Here is a 21,141-nt window from a genome sequence, read left to right as displayed (position 1 = left end):
ATGAGAGTGAGAAGATATAACCCAATGAGGAGAAAGTAAGAATATCGGCCGTTCAAACACACAAAGTCCTTGGATCACGGAGCTCAAATCAGACACGTCCGTTCACGACCATGGTTCACTATCCAAGTTTCCATATTTTAATTGCCTTGAATCTCAATAACACTTCTGATAATTTGTAGTTCAGGGCCTGGTCTTTAATACAATTAGTTGCGATTGATCCTATCGACCTCGATCAACTATAGGCCTATATACGGAAATCCATCAATGTCATAATTTTCCCTACAGGAAATTTGCACAATGTCCACTGCAAACAACGAGAAACAAAGAAGGGCACACCGGATGGTCAAGACAACGATGATTATGCATCATATCTAGATAAAAATTTGAACAAACATGCATTTTAGACTTTGGCGTAGTTGGCTGTCCATATAGTTATGGTTGATTGGATCAATCGCAACTATTTGTAAGGCGGGGTCCTGGTCAAGGGATTTCCTTGTGAACGAAAATATCTAGATAAAAATTTGAACAAACATGCATATTAGAATTTGGCGTGGTTGGCTGTCCATATAGTTATGGTTGATTGGATCAATCGCAACTATTTGTAAGGCGGGGTCCTGGTCAAGGGATTTCCTTGTGAACGAAAATATCTAGATAAAAAATTGAACAAACATGCATTTTGGACTTTGGCGTGGTTGGCTGTCCATATAGTTATGGTTGATTGGATCAATCGCAACTATTTGTAAGGCGGGGTCCTGGTCAAGGGATTTCCTCGTGAAGGAAACCTACAGATTACGTCAGTATTCATTAGCAATTATGATAAACATAAAGTTAAAGTGTTCGCAAGATATAATACGTGCATTGCAAATTGTGGTTTTCTCGAAAGCAGTTCGTGTCTCTCTACATCTGTTTTGTGTGTGTAAATACATACATGTATATCCATCACCCTTTTTGACATTTAAGAGCAATTAATATAATCTCGTGAATCATGTGCGTTGAATGGGTGTGTAGTCCGGTTTTCTTGTCTTCTATAATAACCCTGGGGGAAATGAGAATGATGATGGGAGGGATGCTTCAATAACTCCCACCCACTTAACCCGCCCCTTTTTTTCTCCCCACCCCTCTCTCTCCCCTCCCCTCCCTCTCACCTTTATCTCTCTCGTTCTACCTGTCTGTCTTCCCCCCCCCCCTCTCTCCCCCTTACTCTTTCTGTAACTGTCTGTGCCTTTTTTCTCTCCTAAATGTCATCACGTACAAAATAAGTTCTATTTCGTTTCTCCTTCATCTATTTATTTATTTGTTTACTAATTTATTTACTTCCTTGTTTATTTATTACTTATTTTTATTTTATCATTTATTATTATTCATTCATTTAGGGTATGTAGGCCATATCATCTTGATCATTTCGAATGTTTCGGTTATTTTGTATGAAACCTCTCGTCACTATGTACTTCGTCTCCAAACATTCATTGAGGTTTTTTTGGGGGGCACAGAACAGCATCGTTTTCCTTCATTTCCTTTTAAAGGAGGGGGGCGAAGTGAGCAACATTGTGTGTGGTCTCTCATTGATTGTGTGTTATAAATTGCTGTTCTTGAAATATACCTTTTTGAGATAGCTTCTTTTAAGACTTATATAGAGATGAAAATTTGCCTATATTTTTAGTCATAATATGACCAAAAAAATCTATAATTATGATATTAAAATGTTTTATGCGGAAAGTACTTGATAACACAATTACTTCCGTATAAATGTATTGAGTAATAGATTAGAATTTTATATAATTTGATTTGAATAAGAATTCCGTATAAAGTGATGTATTGAGTAATGAATTAGAATGTTATAATTTAATTAAAAATGTTTTAAGCGGAAATTACTCGAGAACATAAGAATTCCGTATAAAGTGATGTATTGAGTAATGAATTAGAATGTTATAATTTAATTAAAAATGTTTTAAGCGGAAATTACTCGAGAACATAAGAATTCCGTATAAAGTGATGTATTGAGTAATGAATTAGAATGTTATAATTCAAATGGGACTGTATTACAAGACTACACTGCTAGGAATATTGCATTGTGGGTTAGGAACCTGGCCAGATTTGAGTAGTTGAGGACTTGAGATTGCGCTTTTAAGACGATGCTAGTTCGTTTCTGCTTTAATGGATACTATATCATTTATCCTTTTAAACAAATCGATTAGATAAGATCCTATCGCATTTATTCGTTGAATCTTCCTTACAGGCGTCATCATGACATTTTCTCAAGAAAATTCGAAGTTGAAGATATCACGTATGCTACAACTCAACGATCCTATCCCCAGTGATCTCTGCTTTTCTGTCGTCAAGACACAGGACCAAAGGGACAACTGCTCTTTGAGCAATTGCCTGGAACTTGGGATCAATTTTCGGTACACAAATACGTCCATAGAAAATGTATCAGACTTTGGGTTAGTTAGCAGTGGTCGAGGATTGTGCAGTGTGTCATCACGTCCAATTAGTAAGTATACTCACTCAACGCAAGGAGCTTGCTCAAATCTTGCAATGTCTTATTGCCTGTACAATACCCTGTGACATGAACATAATATGCATGTACAGGCAGGGGCGGGAATCTCTCCAAAAAGGTAGGGGGGGACAAGGTCATTTCGACGAAAATATATTTGACAAGCAAAAAAAAAGTCATCTCGTCCCAAAACACATGTTTTATTCCCAGTCTGAGTTGTAGGGAGGACATTTGATATTGTTTCCCCCTACTATTTTGAGTAGGGGGACACGTCCCCCCTGGGATTTCCGCCCATGTGTACAGGTAAGGTAGCCTGAAGAATTCTCAGAATGGAACATGTTCAGATGTGCAGCTTTTACTTTGTATACTGTATCTATTCTTGTCGTGCCCCCGATACAAATCGGAATCTGGACCTCTGGACCTGTTTTGGTTTTTAACCATGGGAAAATAAAATTTATCTATCTTTCTTTCTTTCTATCTATATATCTATCTATCAAACTGACTATCTAACTTCAGTCTAATGTTATACTGTTTTTTTTTTTCATTTTGGCATATGAATTAATTGGTTACCAAGAAAATAAAGAATGTAGTTACTTATAATGTATATGCTATAATACAAATACATTGTTACAGAGAATACGAATGAAGGTATATTGCCAACAGGTGATTGAGCAGTGAATTCGAGTATACATAATTATCTGTATTTTTTCGATCTGCTTATCATTTAGTCTTATTTTCGTTGTCGTCAATGTCATCATCAACAACAGCACCACTCTCGCCATTATCGTCATCATTTCCATCACCACCCTCGTATCATTAGAAACATCATCATCATTATTAACAACATTTATGTTATTTCAATAATATCTGCTGCAGTTGCAGAAGCTTAATCATCGTCATATCATTAACATCATTGTTTTTACCATGTCCATTTCGTTAAACACCACCGTTGTCACACCATTGCTATCATCATCATCATCATCACCAACGCCGTTAATGTCATTCATGCATGTAAATTCATCGTTGTTATCGTCATTTTCTATTTTAAGTCAAATAGTAGGCGAACAGATTGCATGACTCTCTTTTCCCCCACCATGATTCAATCGGCTTATCCATGCCTGCATCCAGCCGCCCGTAGAATTTACAAGTCAGTCTACAATTGTTTAGGTCCTGTGCCTATACCATATATTCTTAATATATAGCTTAATTGCCTATAAAAACTAAATAAATTATACTGTCTCCTATATACGTGATTAAAAAAATTACGATGCTTTGTTCACAATCAATTAACTCCGTGCCACTTTTGATGAATAATGTTGTAAGGAAATAACACTTATACAACTGTATTGGAATAATCAGTACAACAGCACAAAAAAAATGGTTTCATATAATTTGATTTTAAAGAAAATGTTAAGTATTGTGAATTATTTGTAGGGATCATTAATTATTTGTACTTTTGGAAATGGTCTATTTAGCAGAACTAGTTTCATGCTCTCTTGGGAGAAGGGTGGCGGTTACATGCTTATTTAATCATAAATACTGTAGCAGCTTCAAAGACGATATCATAAAGACTCAGTTTCGCCTCACGCTTAAATCTTTAGAATATATTCATGATTATTATCAGTTTATTTAGTATTTGATTAATGATTCCTAGTTTCATGACAGTGTCAACGACTATTTATCTTGGCATAAGCAAAAGGAACACCAAAGAGCGATAGGGGGAACTATGGCGCCACTCCCCCCCCCCTTCAAGCGCGATGTAAATTGAAGAATAAAGAACAGGGATCCGTAACACACAGGTTTGCGATGAATTGCAAATATGAAAGAACCGCACTGATTGGTCCCTGGTCAGTATTTTACGCGTCATGCGTGTGTAAAATTGATATTGATTGGTCAGTTCATTTAGCGATTGATCGCTGATCTTTGTGTTACGGAACCCAGGAAAAGTATTTTTTAAAAATCAGAAATAAGAGAATGAAATTTAAAGTGATTTTCCTATATATGCATAAAAGGCCTACGCCTTTTTTACTTTGAGAACTTACGTCATCTTCATGAAACATTGCTCACCCCCACTCCCTTCAAAATACTTCGGGGCGCGGCTGGTCATAGCATAATCTCACAACTTTCTCAATTTTCAGTAGCGTGCAGTCTAACAAAAGAAATGACACAACTTTAAATTATACTTTATATTTGACAGATAAAACATCGTTTTAAAGACAAAATCGTTCACATGTGTCGGCCAAGATGAAGAAACATTAACAATAATCAGGGGAATGTTTGGAACATGGAAACAAAAGAGGATAGCCAGTGCTTAAGCATAAATATATAGGCTTACAGGAAGGATAGCAAAAAATATGTTTTATATAGATGGAAAGTGAGCCAAACAGGAAAGGGTGTTTAAAATGAAAATATTATTTCATTTGTGATGCAGATAGTTGGTTGCTTCCCTTACACAAGAAAGCTGTTGTACTGTGAGTGTTTGCTCTGAGGGATTAGGTTTATAGCAAAGGGGAATTTTATCCTGATGAAAAGTTTGATGTAAAAATAGCAGGAAAGATAATACACTGGTTAAGGTTTTGAGTAAAATCCATCGAAGATAAATTAAGTTATTATAATTTTTTTTATTTTTGACGTCATATACGAGTAGTTTCCCATATGCTTTGTAATATAAAATGCATAAAATTCAATTTTCAGTGGTTCGTGATGATTTTTTTAACCTTTATTCGCCAATCTTTTTTATATAGTGTTTTTTTATTCTTACAATCGACATTTTGTCAGGGAGAACTTTCCTTTCAATTCATTTATTAACGCTTTCTGCATCTCTCTCTAAAATAAGCTATTCAATTCACTGACTCTGTTCTCACACCCCTTTCCCCCCTCCCGAACACTCTTGTTTATCTCGGTTACTCGAAAGAACACAGTGTGTTCACACTGTGGACTGACAATGTGATGACGCGGTTCACGCATGCTCAAATGTGGCAGTCAGAAGATGATGTAGCAATATGGACACCTCGAGAATGGAGTGTTCAAAGTGTTCAGATAATGTGGACTCTGACGATGTGATTCTGACTGTGGACACATCTGCAGTGTGTTTACAGTACATAGTGTGAACTTTGTGAAGATGCGTTTCACACTGTGGACACCTCTATAGTGTTAGTGTTTACAGTGTGTTCACACGTAGTGTGGACTCTGAAGATGTGATTTACACTGTGGACACTTCTTAAGTGTTAGTGTTCACAATGTATACACATAGTGTGGACTCTGTGAAGGTGATATTCACACTGCAGACGCATCTATAGTGTTAGTGTTTACAGTGTGTATACACATAGTGTGGACTCTGGAGATGTGATTTACAATGTGGACACCTCTAAAGTGTTAATGTTCGCAGTGTGTACACATAGTGTGGACCCCTTTAAAGTGTTAGTGTTCGCAGTGTGTACACATAGTGTGGACTCTGTGAAGGTGATATTCACACTGTGGACGCATCTATAGTGCTAGTGTTTACAGTGTGTTCACACATAGTGTGGACTCAGAAGATGTGATTCACACTGTGGACACCTTTTACGTGTTAGGGTTCACAGTGTACACACATAGTGTGGACTCTGTGACGGTGATATTCACACTGCGGACGCATCTATAGTGTTAGTGTTTACAGGGTGTAAAAAAATAGTGTTTACTCTGAAGATGTGATTCACTCTGTGGACACATCTACAGTGTGAGTGTCCACTTAGTGTGGACTCTGTGAAGATGATATTGAAACTGTGCACAACTCTCCAGAGTGACTTATCACTGTGGCCCGTATTCTGAACTCGGGTTTAAATTATACCCTGGTTTAAAGTTGTTGTTTAACTACGGAGAGCCAAGTGGGGCACAAATCTCTAACTTAAACATCCAAATTATTGACTCATTTGACACCCAAATCGTTCATAATTGTCTGAGAATGGTAAATTAAGTATTTTAAAGTATTTTTCTTCATTATGAAAGCATAAGAATATTCACACTTTGGAAACAGAATTTTTTATTTTTTGGTTCCGCATAATTTCAGCACAGAGTTAGACCGTTGTCTAAGTTAAACGAGACTTCACAATACGGGCCTGTGTGTACACATATATTAAACTCTGTGAAGATGTGATTTACATTGTGGACACCTCTACAGTGTTAGTGTTCACAGTTTTTTCACACATAGTGTGGATTCTGTGAAGATGCTTTTCACACTACTCTTAGTGCGGACTCTGTAAAGATGTGATTTACATTGTGGACACCTCTAGGGTGTTAGTGTTCACAGTTTTTTTACACATAGTGTGGAGTCTGTGAAGATGTGTTTCACATTATACACAACTCTACATTGTTAGTGCTTACAGTGTGTACACATAGTGTTGACTCTTGAAACTGATATTCACACTGTGGACACCTCTACAGTGTTAGTGTTTGCACTTTGCACACACATCGTGTGGACTATGTGTAGATGTGTTTCACTGTACACAGTTCTTTAGTGTTTACAGTATGTACAAATAGTGTGGACTCTGTGAAGATGATATTCACAATGTGGAAACCTCTACAGTGTTAGTGTTTGCAGTTCGTATTCTTAGTGTGGACTCTGTGAAGGTGATATTCACACTGCGGACGCATCTATAGTGTTCGTGTTCAAAGTTTGTTCACACATAGTGTGGACTCTGTGAAGATGTGTTTCACACTGTACACAACTCTACATTGTTAGTGCTTACAATGTGTACACATAGTGTTGACTCTTTGAAGCTGATATTCACACTGTGGACACCTCTACAGTGTTAGTGTTCACAATTTGTTCACACATAGTGTGGACTCTGTGAAGATGTGTTTCACACTGTACACAACTCTACATTGTTAGTGCTTACAATGTGTACACATAGTGTTGACTCTTTGAAGCTGTTATTCACACTGTGGACACCTCTACCGTGTTAGTGTTCACGATTTGTTCACACATAATGTGGACTCTGTGAAGATGTGTTTCACACTGTACACAACTGTTCAGTGCTCTGTGTTTAAAGTGTGTGTACCCATAGTGTTAAGTCTTTATAAGATGTGATTTACACTGTGGACACCTCTAAAGTGTGAGTAATCACAGTGTGTTCTGCCGTGCGGATGTAATTTATGAATGCTCAAACTGAACGAGGCGAATGAGATATCACTTTGTGCTCCACACTGTGGACACACTGTGTCCCAATTTTTTCTCCCATTACAACATCGGATTCACGATTTATCACCCCTTGAGTTTTGTTTCCTCTTTGTCAGAGGTAACTGTTATTCTCTTTTTGAGCAATGACAGCATAGTAGCAATATTGCATCCTTTAAAGGTCAAGTCCACCCCAGAAAAACGTTGATTTGAATAAGTCAAGAAAAATCAAACTAGCATAATGCTAAAAAATTTCATCAAAATCGGATGTAAAATAAGAAAGTTATGACATTTAAAGTTTGCTTATTTTTCACAAAACGGTCATAGGCACAATTTAGTGACATGGAAATGAGACAGTCGATGATGTCCCTCACTCACTATTTATTTTGTTTTTTATTGTTTGAATTATACATTCTAATTCCACAAGTTCAGGGAGGAATTAATCACTGTTTCACTTGGCAATGAGGAGAAAATGAGAATGTTTCATATTTCATATATAAAATATGAAATGGATTTTTCTGTTTTTGTCTCACCTGCGAAGCAAAGTGAGACTATAGGCGCCGCTTTTCCGACGGCGACGGCGGCGGCGGCGGCGTCAACATCAAATCTTAACCTGAGGTTAAGTTTTTGAAATGACGTCATAACTTAGAAAGTATATGGACCTAGTTAATAAAACTTGGCCATAAGGTCAATCAAGTATTACTGAACATCCTATTAGAGTTTCATGTCACATGACCAAGGTCAAAGGTCATTTAGGGTCAATGAACTTAGACCATGTTGGAGGAATCAACATCGAAATCTTAACCTGAGGTTAAGTTTTTGAAATGTCATCATAACTTAGAAAATATATGGACCTAGTTCATGAAACTTGGACATAAGGTTAATCAAGTATCACTAAACATCCTGCATGAGTTTCACGTCACATGACCAAGGTCAAAGGTCATTTAGGGTCAATGAACTTTGGCCGAATTGGGGATATCTGTTGAATTCCCATCATAACTTTGAAAGTTTATGGATCTGATTCATGAAACTTGGACATAATAGTAATCAAGCATCACTGAACATTTTGTGCAAGTTTCAGGTCTCATGATTAAGGTCAAAGGTCATTTAGGGTCAATGAACTTTGGCCGAATCGGGGGTATCTGTTGAAATACCATCATAACTTTGAAGTTTATTGGTCTAGTTCATTGAACTTGGACATTAGAGTAATCAAGTATCACTGAACATCCTGTGCTCATTTCAGGTCACATGACCAAGGTCAAAGGTCAATGAACTTTGGCCGAATTAGGTGTATCTGTTGAATTACCATCATAACTTTGAATGTTTATGGATCTGATTCATGAAACTTGTACATAAGAGTAATCAAGTATCACTGAACATCCTGTGCGAGTTTCAGGTCACATGATCAAGGTCAAAGGTCATGTAAGGTCAATGAACTTTGGCCATGTTGGGGTTTTTTGTTGAATAACCATCATATCTCTGTAAGTTTATTGGTCTAGTTCATAAAAAGTGGTCTAGTTCATTAAACTTGGACATAAGAGTAACCATGTATCACTGAACATCTTGTGCGAGTAACTAGAGTAGTATTCAAAGTCAGCACTGCTGCTATATTGAACCGCGTGATGCAGGTGAGACGGCCAGAGGCATTCCACTTGTTATTTGAATCAACTTTTTTGTTGGGGTCGACTTGTCTTTTAAGTTTATGAAAATGAAAAATAAATGCATGTATGTCGATACTCCATTCAAGTGCTCAATATCACAAACTCAACCTTTTCGATAAGAAAAGGGTACAAGTAAGATTTTTAAACGCATTGTTCTGCTTTAACAAAAATTAAAATGTTACTATTTCTATGAAATGTGCAAATAGTAAAACAGTCAAGACTGATATAAGACTACTGTAATAGACAATTAAAAATTACTCTTAATTACCCTCCTTCCTTACAATGGATTTGTTGGGGGCTATCGGAGCACAAATCGTTTTATGATTCTTTTAAGTTGGACTAGATTCGTGCTTTACCGCCCTTTCATGCGGTAAAAAAATCGTAATTTAAATGATGATTCCAGTGAAAAATACGGCTAATTACGAATATTTAGCACGTGTGAAACCAAACTAGAACATGATTAGAATCACGAACACTAATCACAGTCTCGATTACAATCGCAATCATCATCACAATGATGATTCAAGATTCACGTGTGAAAAGGCCCTTAGTCACCTCCTTTATGACAAAAAGTACGTTTCAACTATGGTGACATACCTTTCACAGTTATAGAAAGTTCAACAAAATATTTCTTCTCTCCAATTTTATTCTGAGTACGTTTTTTTTCATGATTGATTAAAAAAAAATTCAAAACCAAATGTTCTAGTCTAATTGCAACCCGGTGTCCTGATATTTACTTCATAATTATTTCCCAGTGTCCCCTTCGTTCAAAGTTATACAAATTTAATGAAAGTTTTAAAAAAAAATTTATATGAGCGTTCCAGTCATTCAAATTAAATTTCATTGAACTATGTTGCGGTATCTAGTAAAGCTCTCATTATGCTTGCCAATTTTCCCAAGATACAGTAAAAGGCAGAACAAATTTTATTTGGTTGAATAATATTCTCCAACTCAAATTAATTTTCTTTTTCAAATTCATTTCGTTTTTCACTTATGATATTCACCTAGTTCTGAACTCAACCGCAGGTGTACTCAATATGGCTCCTGTGTTCATACTGATTGGGGTTGTTGCCGCGTCGGAGATCTTTCTGTTCCTCTCCGTGGTCGCCATCATTGTTCTCTGCCTACGACTGAAGCAAAACCGGAACAGAATGCAAGTTCAAGGTCATAAAGGTGGAACGTCAAAAGGTACTGATGAGGAAGATCCGACAGGGCAGGGTGTTGGTTCTAATTACGAATCTCTTGATGGACCTCGTGGTGGTATTTCTCTTTATACTGGACTCAACTTTCCAGCGAAGGTAGCCGGTTCAGAAGAAGACGGTTCGGGATCTAGGAATCATCCGACAGTTGTTGGTGAGGAAGATCCAACAAGGCAGGGTGTTGGTTCTAATTACGAATCTCTTGATGGAACTCGTGGTGGTATTTCTCTTTATACTGGACTCAACTTTCCAGCGAAGGCAAACGGTTCAGATGAAGAAGGTTCAGAATCCCGGAATCGACCAACGGTGGCCATTGATGAAGATTATGAAAATATTCTGTAGTTGATGTTGATGGCTTAGCATAATTGGGTGATAAATAGGATTAAAATGAATATACATAGAGTGGATATTTTGCAGCCCTTTTGAGGGTGTAGAATTATAATTCTACAAACGATGCATGTGCAGCACACTTGAGTGTCAAGGCCCTATCTGACCACATTAAAGTCTACATTGTGAATACCGGAGTATGCACAGTCGTGACGCGTCGGTACTGGCGTTGAGAGCCTGGACCTGTGCATTCTTTGTTCTATGAAATGGTTCGGAAATATAAGTTCATATCATCGTCGATATAATTTCATATCGTTGTAACGGGTAATGTAATCACCTCTTATCATTATTGTTTGTCTTTTTAACAGTGTACTAGTACCATTATCAGAATGTGTATGTTTAGATTAGAAAGGATTGTAAAAAGAATATGAACTAAAATTCTCCTTAGCTTTGATAAAATTCACTTAAAATCTGATTAGTCTAAGGCTCTAAAGATACAAGTAAATAGATGGACCATGACTATATAAACAACAATTTTTACGTGTTTTTTGTTGTTGTTGTTGTTGTTTTAATACACATAATGTTGCCAGTGATCTACGTTATCTGACAGTGCATTCTAAAAATGTGTATATTATTATGTGTTTGCTTAGTTAAGTCATTTTTTTATACACGTGTATGTTGGTAGTGATCTACTTTATACAACGACAGTGCTGTCTAAAAAAATGTGTACAAGTTTGTTTAGTTTACTAGCCACGAATTCACTCAGGAAAACACAGCAGTTGGGTGAACTCTAACCAACTTAGGTCGTGTAACGATTTAAATTTTGTGCGATTTTGAATCAATCGATTAATGAGAAAGTTCGCAATTGGATTTGATCACAGTCAACCAAAATATGTTAGTAAAATTTTATTTATTTGTTTAGTTTGTCTCCCTTCAGCCAATGCTTAAAAGGTCAATATTCCCCTTTCGGGCTACAATTTTTATTTTGAAATTTAAACTGAATGTTTACAATATCATGCCAATGTTATCTAATGAAATGGGCCCACGGTGGCTTACGTAAAACAGACTTCCAGGAGGGCATATTTGGAAAATGCGGTGTTAAATTTTGATGCAAGAGCGTGAACATTAAAAAATACGCACACCATTTTATTGAAAATTTTTATTGATGTAAATTATTTATTTACATAATTGTATCATTGTTTAACATACCATTCCCTTGTAATGCTATATTTACGGAACCCGAATTGTATAGATCAATATTTCAACACATTTTGGATTTATAAAAACTTTAGTTTGAAGGGGGAGTAGTCCATATGAAGTTTCAAGTACATATTAGCATTATTTTCACAAATAACATGGTACTTAGCCTAAGGACTAGATCAATTACGTGAGCGCGAAGCGCGTGCTGAAATTAATGATATGGCCTTCTCACTTGGAAAGCTTGAAATGGTATGACCTCAAAATATCTAGACCTTGAAAGACCTTGTCATGCTTTATAAACCAGCTCATAGCCTGAGATCATCACATCAACACGATTAGCCTATGGTGAGCGAGCTTGAAATATCTGCATTTTAAAGTCGACTGGAAAATAGAACATGGCATTAACTCCAGAGGGCGATCTTTCAGTTTCCGTTTTAGGTGGCATGGGTTGACAGTTAAACTGGAATATCCCCCCCCCAAAAAAAAAAAAAAAAAAACACTTACCCTCACACACACACACCCTCACACACACGTTCATCAAGATGACGAACTGAACAAAAATCGAGTTAAATGTATATTTGAAAAAAAAGGGAAAAATTAAAAGAGCGATATTAAAAGCTTACAGATTCTTCCCCGTTCTCCAGGTTTTGAATGAAATAATATGATTACTCAATATGCTTCTGGAAGTAAATGATCATATATATATATATATATATATCAATCAACCCGAAAATCGCACGTCAATTCAAAGAGATGAGCCCAATTGGAAATAACACAATGTATTCACAGTGTGGAACAATGTGTACTCACAATGTGAAATAGTCTTCACGCTCTTAAAGCTTGTGTATAGTTTTGGTAAATCCACCAAAATGCACCTATCACTATTCCAATTCATTGCTAGCTAATATGAATGAATATGCCCTATAACCGTTATGATGTGGAGGATATGAAATGAAAATGTGTTTTACAGGATAAATTTTGCGATTTTACATGGAAATTTAACTTGATCGGGTCACCCGATCAAATTAAAATATCTGTGTGTTTTTGTCTTTCAATTAAATCCTATTCCAAATCATGGAATGGGCTGAAACTTTCAAGATATGTTCTTTGTCTGTAACTTTTGGATATCTAATCACTAAATTCATAAGATAAGTGCTTGAATGCCATTTTTTAAATTTAAAACAAGCATCGTCGAGAGAGGGTGCTATATATCCAAGATTTGAATATTTGAAATTTTCTCAGAGAAGTGCAGTTGGAAAAATATCTAACGGTCTCTACGCTTCAGTAAGACTGTCATATTAGATGATATTCGATTATCAATCACATTATTGACCCTTTACCAAAGCTATACACAGGCTTTAATATGTGCTGAAATTAACCATTGTTTAGTGAGTTTACTATAAGTGAACGCACTGTGAATTCTAAAACTGTAGAGGTGTCCACAGTGTAAATTACATCTTCAAAGAGTCCACAGTATATGAACACACTGTGAACATCCTAACACAGTATAACAGTATATGTGAACATCCTAACACCGTTGAGGTGTCCACAGTGTGAATAACATTTTCACGGAGTCCACACTGTGTGTGACTGTGAGCACACTTTTAACACTAACACTGAGTATAGAAGACAACAGTGTGGATTACACCTTCACAAAGTCTACACTATGTGTGAACACACTTTACACGAAGATCCCACTATGTGAACACACTCTGAACACTGACATTGTACAGGTGATCACAGTGTGAATCACATTTTCACCGAGTCCTCACTATGTGTGACTGTGAACACACTTTTAACACTAACACTGAGTATAGAAGTGTCCACAGTGTGGATTTCATCTTCACAGAGTCCTCAATATGTGTGAAAACACTTTAATACTAACACTAAGATCCTACTATGTGAACACATTCTGAGCACTGACATTGTACAGGTGACCACAGTTTGAGACTTTGAACACACTTTTAACACTAACACTGAGTATAGAAGTGTCCACAGTGTGGATTACATCTTCACAAAGTCCACACTATGTGTGAACACACTTTACACGAAGATCCCACTATGTGAACACACTCTGAACACTGACATTGTACAGTTGACCACAGTGTGAATCACATTTTCACCGAGTCCACACTATGTGTGACTGTGAACACACTTTTAACACTAACACTGAGTATAGAAGAGACCACAGTGTGGATTACACCTTCACAAAGTCTACACTATGTGTGAACACACTTTACACGAAGATCCCACTATGTGAACACACTCTGAACACTGACATTGTACAGGTGATCACAGTGTGAATCACATTTTCACCGAGTCCACACCGTGTATGACTGTGAACACACTTTTAACACTAACACTGTGTATAGAAGTGTCCACAGTGTGGATCACATCTTCATGGAGTCCACACTATGTGTGAAAACACTTTAATACTAACACTAAGATCACACTATGTGAACACACTCTGAACACTGACATTGTACAGGTGTCCACAGTGTGAAATACATCTTCACAGAATCCACACGATGTGAACACTTAACACCATGATGGTGTCCACATCTCCATAGACTCCACGCAAAGTGTGACCATCCTGTGAACGCAAACACTGTAGTGACATATTCCCTTTATATGGTTATAATCTGGACATTTAACAGTGTGGATCGCATCTTCCCGAAATGAACACAATGTCTAACACTCAAATCTTCCAAAGAAATGTATTTCTTCTTGACAAGGTCACAATATTGGCTACGGTAGGTGAATCCATTAGTGGGGGCACAAGAGGGGAGGATTACATGGTTCCCCCCCCCCCCATCCGCCCCTTTATCCATCATAATATGTATAATCATAGTTGGTACTTACTTTTAATGACTGGGTCCCAGGCCTCTTGAATATATAGCCTTAGTTTACTGCTCATTACATATTTCTGGCGTTTAATTGCTTTCTGGTTTGGTAGGTTTCTGGTGAGGGAAATGACTGCTTTTATTTTATGTGTCTACCTTTCCGATTGAGGGAGTCGCGAATTATCCATGTGCCTTGGTTTCTGAAAGACACGATATTTTCAGGTAAAGTTCTGTATAAACTCTTTTCGTTAGTATGGTATTGATCAATAACTTCTTTCGCTGTCAGAGAGTTAAAATGCCTAATACAATAACACATTAAAGTAAGCAAAGAAGGGGGTCCGTAACAGTGCACAAAAATAAAGTGAAAACAAATGGAAAGAAGAATCAAACTGGGTAGATAAGAAATTGACAAGAAATGCGAATAAATGAAAGACAAAATATGTAAATTGGTTACTGTAGAAAATTAAAAACAATTTTTAAAACCAATAAAACTAACCTGAACAAAACGAATTATTCCGCTGTGCAAACCCTTCACTCGAATTGAGTTGTCTGAACGCACAGCCTACAACGGCTTGTGTACATAATGCCCTTTCGCTCAGGAATTGACACTGCAAGATTTATTTTTATATCCTAGTCTTGTGTGAAGACCCTCTTTTGATCAAAATTTCAATCAGGGTCTTTGCCTGCAGACCAGGGGAAATGGAAAAAAAAGCGAGGAAAAAGGAAAAGAGACTTAATTTTTAAAAAATATGCAGGAAAAATATAAATATAATTCTAAAAATGCCTTAAAAATTAAAAGAAAATACAATATGACACAACAAAACAAAGCGATTCATTGCTTCTTTCGGACGAAGCTATGCAACAGTCACACCGGCAAAATCGAAATCGGAACGATCAAAGCTGTTATGTTATTACCTATGACATACCATTACTCGGTTAGGAGTTGGCTCCGTTCGTGTGACTAGCAGGGGCGTAGCTGAAAGGAAGTTCGAAAGGAGATGAATAATTTTATATATGTATTCATTTCAGTTTATATATTAATTTATTTTTTTCATTTATGAAATATTTTTTACAAGGTGGTCTTTAATATTTTTATTAAGTCCCCTTTCCTTTCCCTTTTTTCTGTTATTCCGGTATTGTAGGCCTACAAAATTGATTTAAATTTATGTTGTAAGTCAATTGGTAAATTGATCTGTCTTTGTAAATATTGAACTGAAGTTAATAGCTGGTCACGAGAGGAAACAGAAGTAAGCTACATCATATCATAACACAATACAATGAAAATCAAAATCAGTAGGAAAATCATAACGAAAGCAATCAATCGAAAGTAGCGAACGCTTTGATTCGAGGAAGTTGTGCAGTAGATTCCCAGAGAGGGCGCTATACGAAAATGACTGCAATAAGTCCTCAGAATGTGCGGAGATGTCCATGTATATGAAATCTACAGATCAGTGGGTGGACCATCATTGTTTCTCGCATCATAATGAAATTGAAAACGCAGATACATGAAAAAGATGAAAAATAAATAAAATTCAATCCTTGCTTGTATTTTGTTTGTTGTATTCTTTTGAAAATGAATTATGAAAATATGCATTCAAGCCCGTGTCAGGGAAATAGCTCTGTGACAGTGGAGCAGTCATCTGTCTACACGGTGGTCATAAAACGACTTTTTTTTTATCTTTCAATATTTATTTATATAATTCAGCGTCAACATTTACAAAATAATTACAGATAAAAAATTCCAAAATCATGAAAAAGGGAAAATAAGATTTAGAAATATATATATACATAAAGAAACCGGGAGTGAAGACATTATTAAAATTAGATACTCATCAAATCAGATTTCCCTTTTGGAAATAGAGAGCGAGTTTGTCTTTTTCCATGGCAAGATAATATTCTAAGTCCATGTTACACTTTAACAAAGCCGCCTTGAAACCATCGACACTCAATGGTTTATTTTGAAATTAACAGACATGAATTATATAAAATATTTTAACAGGAGAAATCATCACAATCATATGTATACCAAACTATTTTTTTTAATTGAAAGGTGCAATATTGATGATTTCTTTTTTTTATTATTAACACCAGAAATTAATTCATCCCAAAATGGTTTCACTTTAGGCATACACAAAAAACAGAATGGCCTGCCGTCTGACTTGAGAGAGAAAGGTGGGAGGGAGGTTGAAGGAGGGAGAGAGGGGGTGGGCAAATAACAGTATAGGCCCTATAGGAAACCGGTAGGAAACCAAGTAAAACGAAGAATATTAATGCGAACGAAAAACCAGCACACAAAATGAAATATAATTCCTATTAATTAGCAAGATAATAATACACTGGTTTTTTTATTATCCATCCCTATGGAGGCGCGATAGCTCAGTCGGTAGAGCGGGGGATTCGTATTCTGGTGACCCGGGTTCGATTCCCACTAGGTGCGCTAGTGCCCTTTGGTAAGGCATTAATCCTCAGTACCAGGTCCTTCGGAGGGGACTTTAAGCCGTCGGTCCTCTGGTTGCTTGCTTACAAGCATTCATGCTTTCTTAGCAATCACGTAAAAAATCACCACATCCATCCATCCTTTATTATGGATGCTTCTAAACGCAGTCTATGACTATATTCAGCTCAAAATTCTGTCTCCTTTTTAGGTTGGCCAGATCATGTCCTGGTGGGTTAGCATCAAACTTGAGCTAATTCACAGGTTCACATCTCCAATACTTATCCAATCGATTTTCGAAGCTGTGGACAATGGGTGCATTTACTAGTTCATTACTACGACTATTCCATGAGGTTTCCTCATTCTATATGTAAACAAATTTCTGTCGTTTCTCGGTTACTGACCTCGGAATGTACAATTTTTTTATCATGACCTCTTTTAGGCCCATATATATGCACCTGACCCAAATCTGGCACTACCTCTTGGTCATTCCTGTAAAATAACTTGTATGTTTCGATCATATCTCCTTGCGCACCGTGAGCGATATGCTAATGTAGGAAGTTTTAGTTGAATCAATATTTGTTCATAATAATATGAAAAATTGACTTGATTGCACTCTGACGTGCTTAAAACTAAACAGAGAGCGGTAAGGTAAAAGGCAATAAATACTGATTAACGAAATATTAATTGGTTGACATGTTTGAATATTCACATTTTAATAATTTATTAAATACATAACTTTTCTCTTTTCTTGGGGGTAGTTATCTACCCCGCAATGGGCCTACTCTACATTGAAAATGGCCAGAAATAGGCATACATATTCATTTTTTTTTCTTAAATGCCAAGCCTTTAACAAAATATTTGGAAAAAATAAAAGTAAAAGGGATTGCAAGTTTTTGTTGAAAAAGGAAAGTATTGAAAATATCGGCGACCTGAAATTCAGGAGCGATATGATAATCAGGAGATTTGAGACTTTTCGGGGCCCAAGTTTGTGGTTTGTTTACAAACAAAGCGAGGAAAAAAAACGGACTTCCCCTAAATATCAACTCAACCGCGTATTTTTATGAAATGTAATACATTCGCGTAATTCAGGTAGCGGGCTTGGGAGATCATTTTAAAAAGCCGCTCTTCTTCCACCAAAGCGCATTCAAAAGAGCAAGAAGCTCCTTGATAAGAGAGGACCAAATTGTCACCTGTCTGAAAAAGCTGACCATTCATAACGGCGTGTTGTAATTAAAGATTTGACGTCATAAACCATCGCGGATCGCATTTATCTGTGCATCCACAAGGGAACGGAGCAGAGAGAGGGAAGAAGAGGGGGAACGTATATTATGCACACAAGAATACACACTCGCTGGCCGTATTTGAGAATCGCTTGCGAGGACTTCGCCCCATACAGTCGGTGAAGCTAGTACAACACGTACACACGCGCTGAACGGACTTGGAATAAATAAATTGGAATCAACGTAGAAACCTGTGAGGAGGGCGTTGGAATTTCGATGGAAAATTTCATCAAAATGGCGTCGAATGTCGCTTTCTACTTGGTTTTACTACTCGCAATACTTTCTGTGGCATCGGCTGGTTATGTGGAGGTAGGTTCAGTGAGATTTTCATTCGATTTCTTCGATTTGGATAAAAAATTCGTGAGATGCTGCGGGTCGTATCGGACTGCCTCCTTCGATCTAAGAAAGGATGCGGCGGCCAGACGCATTCTGGTAGTGGATGATTATATGCGTGCAATATACATGTGGGGTGGTGTGTATGTTCCTTCGCCGGAGCCTGTGTACATGATTCGGTGTGCATCATCATTTGAGATGATAATGATAATGAGATGCGAATTGTGTGGCATAATTTAATTGTCTTTATTCTGACTCTTCAAATATGCAATACCAGTAGGCATGTCTGCAAATGACTGCAAGAATCCAATCTCCATCCATGTTGATCAAATTCAAATTGAATTGAATTGTGTTCAAACACAAGAAAGCTGAACATATTAAATGATAAAATATACATGATATTTATCAATCATGATTTTATACTTCAATAAAAAAAAGTAAATTTAAAGACTTGGTCTTCTTCTTCTCTATAAGTACAGGCCACCATCTGGCGTATTGTCGTACTATTCAAACTGGTCAAACTCAAATATGTGAGGAAATGAATTCATATTTTAGAAGTGTAGCCGGGGGGGGGGGGCACTTCCATTCACGAGTGGATACCATGCGCGACCGTGGTGTCTTGAAAAGCACCCTAAACAGGTATTTTCCATATTCTGAAAATGCACCCCTTAAGGCTTAACAAGTATTTGTGTGTGAAACCCTACCCTTAACAAGTATTGGAAACAAAACGATACTCTTGATAAGTATTCCCTGATATGAACCCCTAAACAAGTACAGCAATATTTTATTGCTGTGTCACGGGTCCGTCCAGCGGTCGTCAGTTTTACCTTTACACTTCATTTGGTTTTAGTACGGCCCCACCTTCCACACCTCGCGAAAATCAGACTCAAATTACGTAGTGTTGGGGCAAAAAGGACATCCTTTATAAAACATTTTAATTTTGTTTTATCATCCTAACAAATTTGACCCTAGCTTTCCTAGCGAAATAGATACCCCTTTTTCATTATTTTTGTGTTTTTGACACCTTATCAATTTACGTACGTAACATGCCCTATCTTGAAAAAGACATCCTTTTTACGTGTTTTTTGGTCGCGCATGGTATCCACTCGTCAATGTAAGTGCCCCCCCCCCCGGATATGTAGTGATACCAAGATATTAAAAGGGTCAGATCTGTTGTGGACTGGTTAATTTATGATCCCTTGTGGAGAGAGTGAAAGTGGTTTATGGGATATTAACAATAAAGATCAACTTTCAGAGAGTGACAAAAATTAAGAGAGAAAAGGAGAGGGGGCAAGAGGAGAAGAAGAACAGGGATGGGGTCAAGTTGGATACATTTTACGGAAGAGAAGGGGGGAGGGGTGGAGAAATTCAAGAAAACATTCCTGTGGCCATGGGTCACAAAATGTTTTGGATCAGAAAGTATAAACCAATTATAAATGATCAGACTAACAATATTTTTTTTTTTTTTTGGGGGGGGGCTGCTTTTCACAAATAACCTACCACCTGAATGTGCAATATTAGATGGAGGCCTATATAACTTGAGCAAATGGCGACTTCCCAGGGCTTGTGTTTTCAGTTTCTATGGCTCTTTTGAGTATATATTGGGGGCAAAATCGGCCCTAGCCCCCATTCGTCTGTGTTCGCCTATAGATCTCACTCACATAAATCATCGACGGCAAGTTGAGTGATTAGAGTAATTGATCAGACTGTATACATCTGTGCAGGTGCTCTGCATGCCCTATTGTACACTGCTGTGCGATGGTACCGGGCTAATCCCAGTACACTTATGAAAAATATGAATACACCGTTAGGGTCCATCGGGTTCGACTGGTTGGATAATCCTTAGTAATTCCCCATGCTGATAGTGATATAAAATTTGGAGACTGCATCATTGTGCAGTGAATTTATTTAATGCTCGTCTACAGTGAAACCCAGGTTTAAACACGAATCTTGATACTATGTTTTGAAAATAAATAGGGTTCCGACGATTTGGTCCCCGAAATGCTCAAAAGAGCTGTGGAAAATGAAAAATAGAGCCCCTGCTAACCCCCATTCGCTGCAATATTAAAGCTTATTGAATATTGCAGATTCAGGTAGTCAGAGCAATTAGCCCTCCCCCCCCTCGCCAAAATACATACATTACAAAATAATTTTTCTGTTGGACCCATGATACTTCTAGACTCTCCGTCTCTCACCCCGCGCCTGTCATCCTCAC

General features: G+C 37.1%; 1 protein-coding gene across 1 annotated transcript in view; it reads left to right on the top strand.

The window, feature by feature from the left end:
• Positions 1–11,475, top strand: part of LOC121419538 — a 30,424-nt gene extending 18,949 nt beyond the window's left edge. The window contains exons 6-7 of the mRNA XM_041613993.1: positions 2,237–2,491; positions 10,316–11,475. Coding sequence (XP_041469927.1) covers positions 2,237–2,491; positions 10,316–10,848 — 788 coding nt within the window. The 3' untranslated portion in view covers positions 10,849–11,475. The remainder of the gene's footprint in view (positions 1–2,236; positions 2,492–10,315) is intronic.
• Positions 11,476–21,141: the final 9,666 nt, after the last annotated feature.

Source organism: Lytechinus variegatus, chromosome 8, assembly GCF_018143015.1.
Source record: "Lytechinus variegatus isolate NC3 chromosome 8, Lvar_3.0, whole genome shotgun sequence".
Taxonomy (NCBI): domain Eukaryota; kingdom Metazoa; phylum Echinodermata; class Echinoidea; order Temnopleuroida; family Toxopneustidae; genus Lytechinus; species Lytechinus variegatus.
The sequence above is the reverse complement of the archived record's forward strand: the minus strand, read 5'-3'. Positions and strand labels throughout refer to the sequence as shown.